Below are 18,290 nucleotides of genomic sequence, written 5' to 3' on the forward strand. Positions count from 1 at the left end.
CTTGCATTAGAACTGAGATGAGGAGAAATTTCTTCAGCCAGAGAGTGGGGTGAATCTGCTGAACACATTGCTGCAGGGTGCTGTGGTGGCCGCATCGTTGAGTGCATTTAAGATAGAGTTAGATAGGTTCTTGAGTGGTGTTGTGATGAATGGTTTTGGGAGAAGGCAGAAGAATGGCATTGAAAAATATATCAGCCATGATTGAATGGTGGAGCAGACCTGACGGGACGAATGGCCTAATTCTGCTCCTGTATCTTCTGGTGCACCCATGTCGCTGCTGCCTGTATACTTCTAAGTGGGAAAATAAGAAGGTCGGCCAAATACCCCAACCTGCCTGTTGATATCTCTGTTTATGTGCACCAGGACTGCATCTCACGTGATGCTACCTTGGGGAAATAGCAACAGACAGGAGAGGAGATCCACACAGTAACAGAGTAAAGGTTGTGGGTTTGGAAAATGCTAGTGAAGGAGCCTTTCTGCAGTGCGTTTGGGACATCGAGTGGTGAATGTGGTACTAATCAAGCAGTTTATATTATCCCAAGAATATTGATGCATTTAGACATGGGCTGCTTCATCATCTGTAGAGATGCAATTGGTGCTGACTGTTGCACGAATGACCCCTCCTCTGACTAATAGAGGATTAGATTACTTACAGTGTGGAAACAGGCCCTTCGGCCCAACAAGTCCACACCGACCCGCCGAAGCGCAACCCACCTATACCTCTTATCTAACACGATGGGCAATTTAGCATGGACAATCCACCTGACCTGCACATCTTTGGACTGTGGGAGGAAACCGGAGCACCCGGGGAAAACCCACGCAGACATGGGGAGAATGTGCAAACTCCACACAGTCAGTCGCCTGTGGCGGGAATTGAACCCGGATCTCTGACGCTGTGAGGCAGCAGCGCTAACCACTTTGCCACTGTGCCGCCCACATGATGGAGGGAAGGTCATTGATGAAACAGTCGATAATGATTGTGTTCAAGACTCCATCCTGCAGAGCTGATGTGCTCTTATGGTGCAGTGGTGGTGTCCTTACCTCTGAGCAAGATCCAGCTCCAGAGATATGTCACAATACATTTGAAAAGGTTGCTTACAAATATCTACCCAGAGGAACTCCTTGCTGAGCTGTCTTAGAGCTGAGGTGACTGATTTCCACAACCAGAAACACCTTGATTTATACCAGGTGACTCTGACCAGTGGAGAGATTTCCCCAAATCCTATTTATGCCAGTTTTTCTCGTGTTCCTTTATACCTCACTCACTCAACCACTGTCTGATATCTAGGGCAGTCACTCTCACTTCAACTCTGGAGCTCGGCTGTTTTGTCCATGTTTAGGTCAAGGCTGTAATGAAGTCCAGAGTGTTCACTCAGCAGGTGCTGCTTGATAGCACTGTTGGTGACACCTTCCATCACTTTGCTGAAGATCAAGAGTGGACTGATGGGGCGGTAATTGTCTGGGTTAGATTTGTCCTGCTTTTTGTGTACAGGACATGCCTGGGCAATTGCACACACTTTCAGGTGGATGCCAATATTGTAGCTTTAGCAATACATTCAAAACGGGTTTGTTGTTTAGGTCAATGCCATGTGGTCTGTCCCACTCCATTCATTTCCGTAAACTTTGTCACAAGTGAGTGGACAAATATATGGTTAGGAAATTATTAGAAGGATATGGACCAAGGGCAGGGAAATGGGATTAATGTGGATGGGCACTTTGTTCAGCGTGGCCAAAGGACCTGTGTCAGTGCTGTAGGACTCTATGACCCTATGACTCTATGAGTGACTTACAGGGCCATTGTAGAAAGCTGTTAAAAGCCTGAAGTTACATCTAAACTAGACCAGGTAAAGACAACAGGTTTCCTTTCCTAAAGCACAACCAGGAACAGTAGGATCTAGACAACATGGTCTCTAATTGCCTTAATTCCTTTTAATTCCAGACATTTATTGAACTCACATTTCACCCATTGTGAAACTAGAAACCATGTCCATTCGACCCAACAAACCTGGATAAAACATGGGGTTCTGGAGGACCAGTCCAGTCACATTACCGTTACGCCATCACCTTCCCCTCCTCAACATAATTAGACACCATGGCCCAATTACCCTTTCCGCAGTACACAGCTCATCATCCATGCAGCTCCCCCAACTACCTACCATCTTCACCTACCTCATACATCCCATCACTCAATTATCCATTCACTCATTCAGCTTCTGATCAAGCTATTAACATTCTTTCACTAACATTCAAAGGGGACTATTGGACCCTGTTGTGGTGCAAAGGTAGAGTCCCTACCCCTGAACTGAGAGGTCTGGGTTAAAGTCCCACCTGCTCTGAAGGTGTGTAATAACATCCCTGATCAGGGTGATTAGCAAAATAGGTTAAAGTGAATATTAAACTTACTGCGCATTGCTGTGGAGGGGACGGATAGTGGTGTCACTGAACCATCAATCCAGAGAATTAGGTAATATTCTGAGGAACACAGGTTCAAATCTTGTTAAAAATCTGGAATTAAGATTATAATGATGACCATGAAAACATTAAGAATTCCTCATGTCCTTTAGGGAAAGAAATTTGCCGTCCTGACCTGGCCTGGTTTATATGTGACTCCTGACCCACAGCAGTGTGGTCATCTTACCTGCTTCTGGGCACTTAGGGATTGGGAATAAATGGTGGCCCTGCCAAGGATGCCCATGTCCCAAGATGATTGAAGAAAAAGCTATGTCCCATCTTCCTTCTATTCTACTGCACTCTGATGGATTTCCTGGTCGGATATTGCCCTGTACTTTCCTCGGAAGTAATGAAGTCCAGAGTGTTCACTCAGCAGGTGCTGCTTGATAGCACTGTTGGTGACACCTTCCATCACTTTGCTGAAGATCAAGAGTGGACTGATGGGGTGGTAATTGGCTGGGTTAGATTTGTCCTGCTTTTTGTGTACAGGACATGCCTGGGCAATTGCACACACTTTCAGGTGGATGTCAGTATTGTAGCTTTAGCAATACATTCAAAACGGGTTTGTTGTTTAGGTCAATGCCATGTGGTCTGTCCCACTCCATTCATTTCCGTAAACTTTGTCACAAGTGAGTGGACAAATATATGGTTAGGAAATTATTAGAAGGATATGGACCAAGTGCAGGGATATTCTGACCAAGGAAGATTCTGAAAGAGAATGCATGGTAGAGTTGACCAGGAGTGTGTCAGACAGTGGCAGTCCAATGAGCACTGGCCCAACTTGGAAAAGCTAAGCCAATGTCTTGAGATCTTCTCCAACCACGTGTTCAAAAGACAACCTCTCGGAGTGTCACCCTGGATATTGTCACTCGAGTAACTCCCTAATTTCTGGCTCAGAGACAAGAATATAACCAGCTGAGTCAAACCTTTCAATAAAATTCTACACGGGAGGCTTAAATAGAAGATGAAGGCCTTGGAATTCAGTGATTGACTAGTTCACTGACAGGAAGCAAAGGACGTTAGTGAATATATGATTTTCCACTTGTGAGCTGACTTGTGTTCTCTGCAAGGCTAAGTTTAGTGTTCAGCAACTTGGAGAAGTGAGAACTGCAGACGCTGGAAAGTCAAAGTCAATGAAGTGTGGAGCTGGAAAAAGCACAGCAGGTCAGGCAGCATCAAAGGAGCAGGAGCGGGCCGATGTTTCCAGTTGGAACCTTTTATCAGGGCTGGGGAGGGGGAAGGGGTATGCGGAATAAGTGGGGCGGGTGGGACTAGCGAAAGGTAGGTGGGATGGCAATGGCAAGTAGGAGGTGATTGTGATTGGTCAGTGGGAAGGGTAGAGCAGATTGGTCGGAAGGAAGATAGACAGGAAGGTCAGGTCGGGGGGGAGAGGGGATGTGGTGTGGAGACTGAGGGCTGGACCTGCGATGGGGTTGGGGAGGGGGGGGAGATTTGAAAGCTGGTGAATTCTATATTAAAGGCCATATGGTTTTAGGCTCTCGAGGTGGAAGATGAGGTGTTCTCCCTCCAGTTTGAGTGTGGCCCTGTTGTGATGGTGGAGGAGGCTCAGGCTAGACATGTCGTGTTGGGAGTGGGAGGTGGATTTGAAATGGCTGACAATCAGTAGCATGTGGCCCATGGATATCCTCTGAACTGGTTCCCGATTTTGCGCTTGGTCTCTCCGATGTAGAGGAGACCATATTGGAGCAACGGATGCAGTAAGTCAAGTTGGAGGAAATGCAGGTGAATCCCCCTGCCGGACTTGGAATGATTCTTTGGATGGAGGTAAGAGGGGAGGTGTGAGGGCAGGTGATTCAGCTTCTGTGGGGGCAGGGAAAGGTGCTGGGTGTGGAGGAGAGGTTGGTGGGGAGTGTGGACCCAGAGAGGGAGTCACACAGAGAACTGTCCCTACCGAAGGCAGTTAGCGGTGGGGAGGGAAATATTTTTTCAGTGATGTGGTTAGACTGCAGGTGGCAAAAATGGTGGAGGATTGTGCGTTGGATTTGGAGATTGGTGGGATGGTATGTGAGAACCAGGAGGACTCTATCCTTATTGTGGTTGTGGTTGGGTTTGAGGGCAGAGGTATGGGAAATGGAGGAGATGCAGTTGAGGGCATTGTTGGTCGCCGGGGAGGGGCAATTATGGTCCTTGAAGTAGGAGGACATCTGGGATGTCCTGGAGTGAAATCACTCATCCTGGGAGCAGATACAGTGGAAGTGGAGGCATTGGGATCACATTTTTGCAGGAGGACGTTTAGTCAAGATAGCTGTGGGAGTCAGTGGATTTGAAACAGATGTCAGTGCTAAGTCAGTTGCCAGAGATGGAGACGGAGAGGTCAGGGAAGAGGAGGGAGGTGTCCCAAGATGGTTCAGATGAACCTAAGGTAAGGGTGGAAGGTGTTTATGAAGTTGATGAACTGTTCAATCTCCTCGTTGGAGCACAGTGCAGCATTGATACAGTCATTAATGTAGGGAAGAAAGGGGTGGGGAATGGTGCGGAATTTGGACTGTTCCATGTACCTTACAAGGAGACAGACATAGCTCGGACCCATGCAGGTACACATAGTCACCCCTCTGGTTTGTGGAAAGTGGGAGGATTCAAAGGAAGAGTTGTGAGGACCAGTTCTGCCAGGCAGATGAGAGTGTTGGTGGTGGAGGGGTACTGGCTGGGCCTGCAGGAGAGAAAGAAACGGAGTGCTTTTAGGCGTTCATTATGAGGGATGGACGTGTATAGCAAATGGATGTCTATGGTGAAGATAAGGTGTTGGGAGATGGGGGAATTGAAAGTCAAGAGGGGGGTTGAGCTTTTTCCCCATGCAGAGTCCTTGTGAAATGAAAACAGGAAGGGCTAGAAAAACTTGTTGAAAGTACCTGTTGAGAGTGAAACAGAGTAAACGTTTAAGTCTGATGCAACTCATCTTTGTAAATGAAATTGTTATGCCTTGCAGTGCACTGCCTAAAGGATGTTCGAAGCAGATTGAATAATTGCAAAGAAATGATATTGGCTAAGTTCTTCCAAGGTTTTGGGAAACAGCAGGGGAATAGGATAGTTAGATAGCCCTTTCAAAGCACAGGAATAGAAACATCACATTTTCCTGGCCTCCCTCTTTGCTGTACAATTCTAGAATATTCCATTTTGTTTTGAAACTTATTATTGAATCTGCCATCACCCTTCCATGAACCACAAATTGTGGAATATAACTTGACCCGGTGTACAAGTCACAGAGTTATGCAGCACAGAACAGATACTTTGGTCAATTGTTGTTAGGAAGGTGAATGGGGTACTGTACCTTTAAGAGAGTTAAAGGCTAACAGAACGACCTGAAAGCATCAAGTGTTCTGAACATAATACAGTGTAACCTTTTGGTCCAGCAGCTAGGGTAGCTGGTTGTCTGAAGACAAAAAACAAAATTCAATTAGGCCAATCAGTTTAATACCCCCCAAAAAAACCAAACTCCAATTAAGTTTGAATTGAGTATATTGACAACATTAAAAGCCAATGACACAATCCGATGCTTTGGGGTATAAGACCAGGGGAAATTGAACAGTTGAGGGAGAACTGCCAAGCCAGCAGCATCTGCAGATTGCCCAGAGAATAGGTATCTTTATCGATCAGTGACCTGCGAAACAGAAATCCCTAAGAAGAAGAAAAGAAGACAGAGGAAGATTTGACAGTTGACTGATTTTGAAATTTGAATTTTGGTAAATCTTAATCAGGGGTTTTATTGGACTAGTATTATAGAAGGGAAAGTAAAAGATAAGTTAGAGGAAGGAGTTGTAAATAGTTGTTAGTTAATTATTCTCTGTTATACTTTAAGAAATAAAGTTGTTACTTTTACTTTAACTAGTTCTTGGCCTCTCGGATTTTCACAGACTACTACACGAGATAAATCTTTTCTGTGTTGCTGGTTTAAATTAAGCAGGGGGTGTTTACCCTGTGTCGTAACAATCCCATTCTGACCCAGTCCCATTTGCCAGCATTAGGCCTACATCTCTCTAAACCTTCCCTAATTACATACCCATCCAAATTCCTTTTAAATGTTGTAATTGTACCAATCTCCATCACTTCCTCTGGCAGCCCTTTCCATACATGCACCACCCTCTGCATGAACAGATTGCCCTTACAACTGGAGGTCAGGTTAACAATACTTGCTGCATTGTGAAGTTGCATTGGGAGTTTAAGGCACCCCTTCCCACTTTTTGCATTAGATGCCATGGAAATTTAAAATGGTGACCACCCAGATCCAAGCTGGCTTTTATCTTTCATTCCTAGCCTATAAGTTGACTCCCGTTTCCCAGGGAGATTTTACTAAGCTTCAATGGTCGACTTATATGCCCATGCCTACAGTAATGCAATTTCCCAGTTTGTGAACCACTCTGACTACTTCAACCTTGCACTAGGTGGCAGTCTCTTCCATGAGTTAATAGCTCTGAGGCACTTTTCCACATGATGCAAGGAACCTGTATTGTTCACTTTACATTGTACTCTATTAATTGGTGAAACACAAGATGGGACCTTGCTTTCAGAACGCTGCACTGAGGTGCATTAGTGAATGGGCTGTGAATCTGTGCAATCCCCACGACACTTTACAATGGCTACTCCACCAAAACACTTCAGAAACACTGAGTATTCAGTACGTGATGTTCCAAGCCGATGGGAGCAAAGTGTTCAAATGGTTAACATTTGTACCCAGGGGAGAGTATTGTGTCCAATTCTGGACCGTGTTATCAAATATTTTGGTTTTGGAAAGGATACAAGAGAGATTTTGCTCAAAGATATGATTGGTTAGCACAGCTGCCCCATAGCGCCTTGGACTTGGGTTCGATTTCACCCACTGTGTGGTGTACACACCTTCTCCCTGTGTCTGCATGGGTTTCCTTTGGGTGCTCTGGTTTCCTCCTGCAGTCCAAAGATGTACAGGTTAGGTGAGTAGGCTAGATGGGTTAACCATGGTAAATGTGGGTTTTTGGGATTGAGGTGGTGGGGGTGCTGGATCTGGGTGGGATACGTTTTGGAGAGTTGGTGCAGACTCGATGGGCCGAATGGCTTCGATCTGTTCTGTGCGGATTTTTTGACTTCAGCTCTGTAGAGCTTGACGTATGGGCACTAGTTTAAATTGTTCTGTCACTCAAGGGACTGGCAAGCAAGTTTCAGAAAGGTAAGGTTTGGAACAGCATGATTTGAGAAATGGAGGCAATAAATTGGTATTTAAAACAAAAAGAGTAATGATCGAAACATAACAAGCAGCAGAACTATTGAGTAAAACCATTTGTGCCTTTCTGCTTGTTAAGCAGTGTTAGACAGAGGAAGCCATGACCTCCAAAACAGTGGATTGGACTGAGCCAGAGCGAAGGTTTTGGGTTAAATGAACAACAATTTTGAATCAACCCTACTGACACACAGTCCGGGTTGGTGTCATTGGGATTCGTACGAAAGTGTGAGTGTCGGAATCTGGCTACCTGGATTTTCCTCCTCTTTCAGACTGTTTTGTAGATAGATCATTAAAAGCGAGGAAGTGGAAGAGAAGGACGCAGGTGAGGAATGTGTGTATCTTCAGCTCATTCCCAGTTTCAGTGTCATCTGCTCTCCCTTCACAGCTAACCCTGCTTCAAAGATGTTGCGTGAGGGATAAATATTTCTGGAACTCCTTCACCAGGCCCCGGGACTTATAGAAGATGTGGAGAGAGAAAACCAGGCCTTTCGACCTTTCGCCTGAGAAATTACATCTAGAATCATAGAATCCCTACAGTGTAGGTAGAGGCCATTCAGCCCATCGCATCTATACCGATCCTCCCGCCCAGACCCACCTCAACCCCGTAACCTCATATTAGCCACGGTCAGTCTACCTGGCTTGCACATCTTTGGATATTATGGGAAGAAACCAAAGGAAACCCACTCAGACACTGGGAGAACTCCACACAGTGACCCAAGGCAGGAATCAAAACTCGGGTTCTGGGTTAGTGGTGCTGGAAGAGCACAGCAGTTCAGGCAGCATCTGAGGAGCACCAGCACCAACCTGTCAAGCCAAATCTGTTTGGTGTAAGCGATTTTTAAGGAATCTGAAAGGAGGCTGAGGAAATTCTTTTACATCGTTATAATCCGGAAAGTATCATCGACAAAATGAACTGAATACCAACTTACTCCTGAGTCAGCATCTTCGAAACTGACAATCTCTACCATCCAGAAGGACAAGGGCAGCGGATACATGGGAACAGCTGCAAGTTGCCCTCCAAGCCACTCACCCATCCTGACTTGGAAATATATTGCCATTCCTTCAGTGTCACTGGGTCAAAAACCCTGAAACTCCCTCCCTAGTCGACTTACCCCTGCAGTAATTAAAAAAGGCATCTCAACACCACTTTCTCGAGAGCAATTAAAGAATGGTCCACAAACGTTGGCTTAGTCAGCAAAATTCACAATCCATGAATGAATAAAAGAATGTATTGGGTGCTGAAAACAGATTCTAAAGTAACCTTCCAAAGAGAATTGGACGCAGTTAATTGAATGGCTTTTTTTCTGTGGTTTAAATATTCTATGTTTCTATTTGATGAATTGGAAAAATTCAATTCAATTTTCTCTTTCGTAAAAAGGGAAACATTTGCGAGGCACTGAAATGTGGTGGTGTTCGTTGCTTTGGTTCTTGAGCCTGTGCCATCATGGCTAATCAACCCCATGAAGCCATGTTCGCTCCAAGTTCCCGAATATCTTTGTCAAAACGTGCAGTGCTGGAAAAGCATAGGAGGTCAGGCAGCATCCGAGGAGCAAGAGAATCAATGTTTTGGACATAAAACCTTCATCAGGAAGAGTGCCTGACCTGCTGTGCCTTTCCAGCTCCACACTTTTCAACTTTGATCTCTAGCGTCTTCAGTCCTCACTTTCTCCTGAACATCTAAGTCTTACAAAACTTTCTATCTCAGTTTTAAAATTAACCCCTGGGTTGAGCAATTGGTCAAGGGCCATGGGGAACTCAAAGTGGGAGTGATTGAACAGCTCCTGTAGAGAGCTGGCACAATCATGACGAAGTGATTGGTCTCCTTCTCCACGATATCGAAACCTTCTCTGATAGCATCTGCTTCTGATTACTGTGGAAAGTATGTGGGTGCGGTCAAGATTGAAATTTCAAGCAGCATCATCTACAAACTTCAACACATTTTGAAGAAAGTTCTTATTTTATACTTCACCAGTGCTTTTATAAAACCCCACTGACCATTTTATAATAGCCTTTGCTGCATTCTCCTATCTTTCTGCCCACATTGCGATGATTTGCTGTTTGAGAGATTTCAGCGCAAGTTCCCCACGGTCTAACTTCCTGCTTTGTTTACTCAGATGCAAGTAGTTCATGGTTCACCAGCATCTTCTCAGTGCCCCACCTGTTTCCAGTTGGAAACCTCCAGCCTGCATTTCCTCTCTGCTGTACATTTGTTCTTTGATGTCCTTAACAGGCCTGTATCATAAGAACTCAACTGATCCTTTACCACCCCCACTCGATACTTCAAAGCTCCTGTTTTGATGCGTCAGACACATTCTTAACACTGACAAGTGGCTGACGGATTCTTTCGGGGCAGGTAGACATGCTAGACAAAAGCGAACTCAAACTTTGAAATAGTTTGAAGAACTCGAAATTAGCAACAGCCTGATCCAATGGTTTTCCATGGATCAAAGCACTTCTCTTTATATAAAATGTGATTGTGCCTAACACTGTCCTACTTGCTCCTATTGTATAGAATCTCAGTGGACTAACTGTTTTTACATGGACTCCCATCCACCTTTCCAACAGGCAGAAAGTCTTCCATCTGACTCCCATCTTAATTTGCCCCCTGTACTGAGTAATGCCACTTCCAGTGACCTCCAATTTATTAAACAAAAATTTAATTCCGGCAGACTGTGAGCATCATGAACAAGGTCACAATTTATTGCCTATCCCTATTTGCCCTTGTGAATCTGATGGGGATCTACCTTAGTGGCTTTGCTCAGCCATTTGCATTGAGTGTTTTGCTCACTTCCTTCCTGCCCATAACTGAGCTGTCCCCTATAGTGGAGTAGATGGGCGGGCACTGGATTAACATCCCGCCAGCCATTTTTTAAATGAACATAGAAACATAGATTAACACGATCAGTAGTCAGCTGAGCTTGGTGACAAGCCAATTAGCTAGCTACCACACAGCCCATGCCAGGATACAGTCATAGAGTTGTACCGCACGGAAACTGACTCTTAAGGCTGCTGAAGAGCAGTGGTTGGGGAATAGACTAGAGGTCAGGAGTTCCATCCTTACAAGTCTTTATCGGAAAACACCTCTCCAACGAGGAACTCAAGACAGGTCCTAGAGATGCCAGAGTGAATCTTACCTCCTGACCAAGGAGAGTCTGTGTGGTCCAGACATTCACTCTGAGTGAAAGACTAATTGAACCATGGGAATCACATGATCATAACAGTGTAGAAGGTGGCCATTCAGCCCATTGTGCCTCTACATCCTCTCCAAATGATCGCCTATTACCGTTCCCCTTCCTCTCCCTTGTGACTCTGCACATTGTACTTTCTAGATCATGTCCAACAGCCAGACCACCACCCCATCAAAGCTTCCCTTGGTGTATCATCCAGCAGGTTATCGATGGTGCACTTGGGTGGAGGAAGGGTGTTTACTCGAAATCAACCTATTCTCAATCTGTTCAGCTATTCTCCTGAGCTCTCAGTGAATTGAGAAACGAATCAGTCCAAGTGAGTGGGCTACCGGAAGCTGAGAAATTTTATTCATCTGGGAACTTCACAGGAGATGTCAGTGCAGTTCCTGCACTGTTTTCCCATCCTCTATTAGAGGTGGGCATTTCTGAGCATTCTTCTCTGCTTGAGAAGACTGAGCAGAGTTAAAACTGTGCAACAAATCACTTCAGTGCCAGTGTTCTAATTTCAGCCCCACATTTACCTGTGCCACATGGGCCATCTGAAGTATAAGAGAGGATTAGTGTAATATCTGAAGATAAATTTAAGAAAACTGTTTCCTCTGGTTGGAGGTTAAAAATAGAATAGGATAGAATCCCTGCAGTGTGGAAACAGGCCCTTCAGTCCAACAAGTCTACACCAACTCTCCGAAGAGCAACCCACCCAGACCCATTCCCTAACCCTCTTATCCTCTTATTTACCCCTGACTAGTGCACCTAACCTACACATCCCTGAACACTATGGGCAATTTAGTATGGCCAATTCACCTAACCGGCACATCTTTGGATCGTGGGAGGAAACCAGAGCGCCCGGAGGAAACCCACGCAGACATGGGGAAAACGTGCAAACTCCACACAGACAACTCCACCCAATTTTGTAATCAGAACAAAAATACATTACCTTCGACCAGGGCCATTCAGGGTGAGATATCAGGGAGCACTTTATTTCATTCGAAAGCTAGTGAAAACCCGGAAAACTCTGCTCAAAAGAATTATCCTGCATCTTGGCTGTGTGTGGAAACAATGTAATTTTAAAACCATAATTGAGAGATTTCTGTGAGGAAATACCATTAAAGAATAGGTAGGTCAATCGATATGTTAAGCTATGGATGTTGAGATATTGTGCAGCAGTGATCTAACTGAATTAAAGCACTGATGCAAGGGCCTCCTACTGTCTTTCTTTTTTCTCCACCCGCCCCTCAGCTGAGCCCTGAATTCATTTCCCCAAAATCCATCCACCAAATCCATGTCAAGACTAGCCCTTTGTGTCGCCAAACCCCCAGACTACATTATCACTTGGAGTATTTATATTCATTTGACTTCCTCAGTCCAATATCTCAAGCTCCTCGCACATTACTATCCATGCAGAATAGAATAGAATAGAACATTACAGCACAGTACCGGCCCTTCGGCCCTCAATGTTGCGCTGACCTGTTGAGCCAATCTGAAGCCTATCTATCCCACACTATTCCATTTTCATCCATATGTTTGTCCAATGACCATTGAAATGCCTGTAAAGTTGGCGAGTCTACTACTGTTGTGGGCAGTGCATTCCACGCCCCTACTACTCTCTGTGTAAAGAATTAACCTCTGACATCAGTGCTATATCTATCACCCCTCAGTTTAAAGCTATGTCCCCTCGTGCTAGCCAACACCATCCGAGGAAAACTGGAGAGTGACTCAAGTATGGGAATTCCCTGAATTTAACCCCTTATGGTTCCTCAGCCATGTCGGTTGTTAACAATAGGCACTGTTTGAGGAGCAGTATAAGCTCTCTGATCTGGAAATCCAAAGTCCGGAAATAACAGTTGTCTGGAAAATTTTTTGAATGGGCCTATGGACTGACTAACCGAGTTCATATTGGACAAGCAGTTCCAGTGCATTCACAGGCAGCCTGGCTGGCACAGCATGGATACAATCCAAATTCTTCCAAACATCAAACACGCACATGTTTTCTTGTCACTGTTGTGGCGTCTGTCTTGTTTCACAATGGCAGTGTGAAGGGCCAACAGAGTTTAATTTGTATAAATGTGAGGTATTCCATTTGGGTAAAATGAACAAGGGCAGAACTTATAACAATTGATGAGAGCTCTGGGTCATGTTGTAGAATAGAGAGACCAGAGGTACATATTTCTTTGGAATTTATCACACATGTAGACAGGGTGGTTTAGAAATCAAAAAGTGAGGTGCTGGAAAAGCACAGTTGGTCAGGCAGCGTCTGAGGAGCAGGAGAATCAATGTTTTGAGCAGAAGCTCTTCTTCTTCTCCAGGAAGAGCTGACGAAGGGCTTATGCTCAAAATGTCAACTCTCCTGCTCCTCGGATGTTGCCTGACTGGCTGTGCTTTTCCAGCACCACGCATTTTGACTCTGACCTCCAGCATCTGCAGTCCTCACTTTCTCCAGGGTGTGTAAGAAGATGTTTAACAGGGTTGCCTTTGCTGCACAGGCCTTTGAATATTGGAGTTGGGTTGTCAAGTTGAGGTTGTTCAGAACACTGGGGTGAGGCCTTTTAGAATATAAAAGTACAGCACACAGTGTTGTGCCAAGGATTACTCCTAATGTACAATAAATAACTTTATCTACACACCCGTCAATTCACTGCTATCCATGTGCATGTTGCTAAAATGTCCCTAATGACTCTGCTTCCACCATCATCGCTAGCAACACATTCCATGCATTCACAACTCTCTGTGTAAAGAACCTTCCTCTGATGCCCCCTCTATACCTTTCTCCTTAAAACTATGACTCCTCGTGCCAGTCAATCCTGCCCTGGGGAAACGTCTCTGGCTATTGGCTCTATCCATTCCTCTCATTATCTTGTATACCTCGATCAGGTCACCTCTCTTCCTCCTTCTCTCCAGAGAGAAAAGTCTGAGCTTAGCCAACCTCTCTTCTTCAGGCAAGCCCTCTAGTCCAGGCAACATCCTTGTAAACCTTCTTTGCACCCTCTCCAAAGCCTCTGTATCTTTCCTATAGTAGGGTGACCAGAACTGGACACAGTATTCCAAGTGTGGTCTCACCAGGGATTTGTAGAGCTGCAACAAAACCTAACGGCTCTTAAACTCGATCCCCCTGTTAATGAAAGCCAAAACACCATGTGCTTTCTTAACAATCCTATCCTCTTGGGTTGCAACTTTGAAGGATCTGGAATACTGTATCCAGTTCTGGTCACCCTCTTATAGGATGGATAGAAGGTTCAGAAACGATTTACCAGGATGTCACCAGAAATGGAAGGTTTGAGTGATAAAGAGAGGCGTGGACTTTTTTTCACTGGAGTGTAGGAGGTTGAGGGGTGACCTTGAGAAGTTTATAAAATCATGAGGTGCATAAACCTTTTCCTTAGGTTGGGGGGAGTTCAAAACTAGAGGCATACTTTTAAGGTGAGATGATAAAGCTTTTAAAAGGACATGAGGGTCAACGGTTTTACTCAGAGAGTGGTTCGTTTCTAGAAAGAACTGCCAGAGGAAGTGTTGGATATAGATAGGCTTACAACATTTAAAAGACATTTGGATAAGTACATGAATAGGAAAGGTTTGGACATATATGGGTCAAGCGCAGGCAGGTGGATCTAGTTTAGTTTGGGAACATGGTTGGCATGGACTAGTTGGACTGAAGGGTGTGTTTCCGTGCTCTGTGACTCTGTAACAGTTGGCGGACTGGTGCTGTCAATGTGATGCCCTCACAGATAATCCATTAGGGTCAATGTCATAGTCTATCCACAGCCCAAAGAAAAATCACAATATTGAAGTGAACCAAACAGGTTAGAGAACGTCACGTTTCTAAATAGGCAAAACATGGCCGAGTGGAATTTTTCTATCTGACTGAAGGCCACCAAGGCTCATGGGTTTTCAAAAATCACAAAGTGATACAGAAAGCACATTCTGGGACTTGAGCATGATTCGGTTAAGAACAAAAAGCTCATCAAATATTATTTATTATTGTAATTACATCATGGGCACACTGTGATATTCCCACCATTTCTATGAAAGTATATGTATGTGTATGAACACTAGGCATTCTAATATAATTGTATTACCCAGAAAATTCTAAAATACACAATGACTTGGTCTTAAGGGGAACTGGGGAAGCCAAGCTGCATTCACGTATTGAGTAAAGTTTGCTTGTGAGCATATTGCCATGAACTAAAATTTCATAGCTATCTCTTGGCGGCTGTTGTGGTATATCTCCAGGCCAGGAGGCCCAATTTCAAGTCACCTGTGGAGATGTGAATATTTATCATTTCTATGGGGATCAGTTCTCAAAGTATTACAATTGAGTAAAGGTAACGACCAAGGCGTGAGGGAGGAGCTGGAGTAAGTTAGCCAGTAATATTAAAGAAGATTGCAAGAGTTTTTCACATATCTAAAAGGTCTGAGAACGACGGAAGGGTGAATGTTGGACTGCTGCAAAATGAGGCTGGGCAAGCAGCAATGGGGAACAAAGGAATGGCAGAAGAACTGAACAGGTACTTTACATCAATTTTCACAGTGGAAGACACCAGCAGCAGACTAGAACTTCATGACATTCAGGGTCAGAGGTGAGCTTAGTGGCCGTCACTAAGGGAGAAGGTGCTGGGGAAGCTGAAAGGTCTGAAGGTGGATAAATCACTGGGACCGGATGGACCACAGTCCAGAGTTCTGATGGAGACAGCTGAGGAGATTGTAGAGGCATTGGGGGTGATCCTTCAGGAATCACTGAAGTAAAGGAGAATCCCAGAGGACTGGAAAATGGCTAATGTAACAGTCCTGTTTAATAAGGGAGGGAGGCAGAAAACAGGGAACTATAGGCAGTTTGCCTGACCTTGGTCATTGGTAAGATTTTAGAGTCCATTACTAAGGACGAGAATTGACAAGTACTTGGAAGTGCATGGTAAAATAGGTCGAAGAGTGTGGTGCTGGAAAAGCACAGCAGTTCGGGCAGCATCAAGGAGCAGGAGAATCGATATTTCAGGCATTAGCCCTTCATCAGGAGGGTGAAATAGGGTTGAGTCAGCACAGCTTCAACAAGGGGAGGTCATGCCTGACAAATCTGTTAGAATTCTTTCAGGAAGTAATGGAACTAGATGAGAGCCAATGGATGTGATCTATTTGGATTTCCAAAAACCTTTGACAAGGCACTGCAAAGGAGCTGTTAAATAAGATAAGAGTCCATGGTATTAGGGACAAGGTGCTGGCATGCATAGAGGATTGCCTGATTGTCATAAGATAAAAGGTGGGGATAAAGGGGACTTCTTCAGGACGGCAGCCAGTGACTAGTGGAGTTCCATGGGAACCAGTGTTGGGACCACAACTATTCATATGACATATTAATGAGCTCAATGAGGGAACTGAGGGCACTGTTGCTAACTTTGCAGAAGATACAAAGACAAGTGGAGAGACAGATAATGTTGAGGAAGCAGAGAGGCTGCAGAAGGACTTAGGCAGGCTCAGAGAGTGGCAGATGGAATACAATGTGGGAAAGTGTGAGATTGTGCACTTTGTGAGGAAGGATAAAGACGTGACTGTTTTCTAGAGGTTTTAGTAATCTGAAGCACAAAGGGATTTCGGAATCCTAGTTCAGGATTCTCTTAAAGTTAACATGCTGGTTCAGTTGGCAATTGTGAAAGCAAATGCAACGCTAACATTTATTTCAAGAGGGCTAGAATATAAGAGCAGAGCTGTACTCCCTTAGCTGCATAAGGCTCTGGTCAAACAGCATTTGGAATATTGTGAGCAGTTTTGGGACCCATATCTAAGGAAGGATGTGCTGGCTGGGAACACAATCCAGGGATGGTTTACAAGAATGATCCCAAGGATAAGAAGTCAGTGCAGGCTGAAGGGCGTGTTCCTTTGCTGTATTACATTGTATTGTTTTAAGGCTTATCCTGTGAGGAATGTTTAAGAACTCTGGGTCTGCACTTGATGGAGTTTCAAAGGATGAGGGGAAACCTCATTGAAACTTGCAGAATACTGAGAGGCCTCAGTATTGAAGGGGTGGCCCTTTAGAACTGAGATGAGGAGGAAATTCTTCAGCTAGAGGGTGGGTGACTCTGTGGGACCAATTGCTATTGAAGGCAGTGGGGGCAAAGTCATTGGGTGTATTTAAGACAGAGATAGATCGGTTCTTGATTAGTAAGGTGATCAAAGGTTATGGGGAGAAGGCAGGTAAGTGGAGTTGAGAAACTATCAGCCATGATTGAATGGCAGAGCAGACTTGATGGGCTGAATGGTCCAATTCTGCTTCTATAAGTCTTTCAGGCTTATGAAAAGACAGTAGTTTGGAACTAATAGCTTGTGCAGGCTGTCTGAATTGTAATAAGTCTGTATGTCTGAACTTATCTGGTTAACACTTTAGCTGAAAATGTCTTGCTGGAAAAGCGCAGCAGGTCAGGCAGCATCCAAGGAACAGGAAATTCGACGTTTCGGGCATAAGCCCTTCATCAGGAATCAGCTTATGGCCGAAACGTCGAATTTCCTGCTCCTTGGATGCTGCCTGACCTGCTGCGCTTTTCCAGCAACACATTTTCAGCTCTGATCTCCAGCATCTGCAGTCCTCACTTTCTCCTGGTTAACACTTTAACCAAGTGCCTCGGGATATTTGTTCTATTTGTTCTTCTATTTAAAAGCCAGTTACTGTACCCACTGGATGAATTCGTTCTCATTTTTAAAACAGCAAGACTGAAATTTTGATTAATTGAGCCTTTTTAATTTTTTTTTCACATTGCAATAACCTTTTAGCGAGTTTTGTTTTGTGTGTGTCCGATAACTATACTTAATGTTTTAAAAAGAAAAGATTCCAGCCAATAATATACAGTAATGCGCAGCACTATTTGGTATGAGGGGTTTGAGTGTCTCTGCCAGTGGGGAGAGAAGAGGCAAGTTCCCAAAACGATCGCTGGGGGGTTAGTCGCTTAGACCACTGATGCCACTGAGGTCACGGAGGTGATTTTGCTGCTGTCGTCTGCCCAGGGCTGGAGGTTCTGCAGGGCATACAGTGAGGCATTGTGCAGGCACAGGGGGTCCTGCTGAATGGGCTGAGTCAGCGATTTCTGGAAGGCCTCTTGCTGGAGCTGGATCATCAGTCGATTTGCCTGCTGCCTCTCCGCCTCCCGTTCCTCAGCCGTCTGCCTCCTGATTGGAGAGAGAGAGAGAGAGAGAGGAAACAGGTCATTATGGGGATGAACGTTCTTATTCTCTTATGGAATCATAGAGTCATTCAGCACAGAGACAGACCCTTCGGTCCAACCAGTCCATTCTGATCATAATCCCAAGCTGAACTGGTCCCACCTGCCTGCTCCTGGCGCATATCCCTCCAACCTTTCCTATTCATGTATGTATCCAAATGTCTTTTAAAGGTTGGAATTATACGCACATCCACTACTTCCTCACGAACCATTCTGTCTGTAAAACATTTGCCCTCATGT

General features: G+C 44.8%; 1 protein-coding gene across 1 annotated transcript in view; it reads right to left on the bottom strand.

Annotated features, from left to right (window-relative positions):
• Window positions 1-17,472: 17,472 nt before the first annotated feature.
• tlx2 (T cell leukemia homeobox 2) overlaps window positions 17,473-18,290 on the bottom strand; it is a 72,738-nt gene continuing 71,920 nt past the window's right edge. Inside the window, exon 3 of the mRNA XM_060828185.1 lies at window positions 17,473-17,997. Within this exon, the coding sequence (XP_060684168.1) occupies window positions 17,778-17,997 (220 nt within the window). The 3' untranslated portion in view covers window positions 17,473-17,777. The remainder of the gene's footprint in view (window positions 17,998-18,290) is intronic.

The sequence above is a fragment of the Hemiscyllium ocellatum genome, chromosome 1, assembly GCF_020745735.1.
Source record: "Hemiscyllium ocellatum isolate sHemOce1 chromosome 1, sHemOce1.pat.X.cur, whole genome shotgun sequence".
Classification (NCBI taxonomy): domain Eukaryota; kingdom Metazoa; phylum Chordata; class Chondrichthyes; order Orectolobiformes; family Hemiscylliidae; genus Hemiscyllium; species Hemiscyllium ocellatum.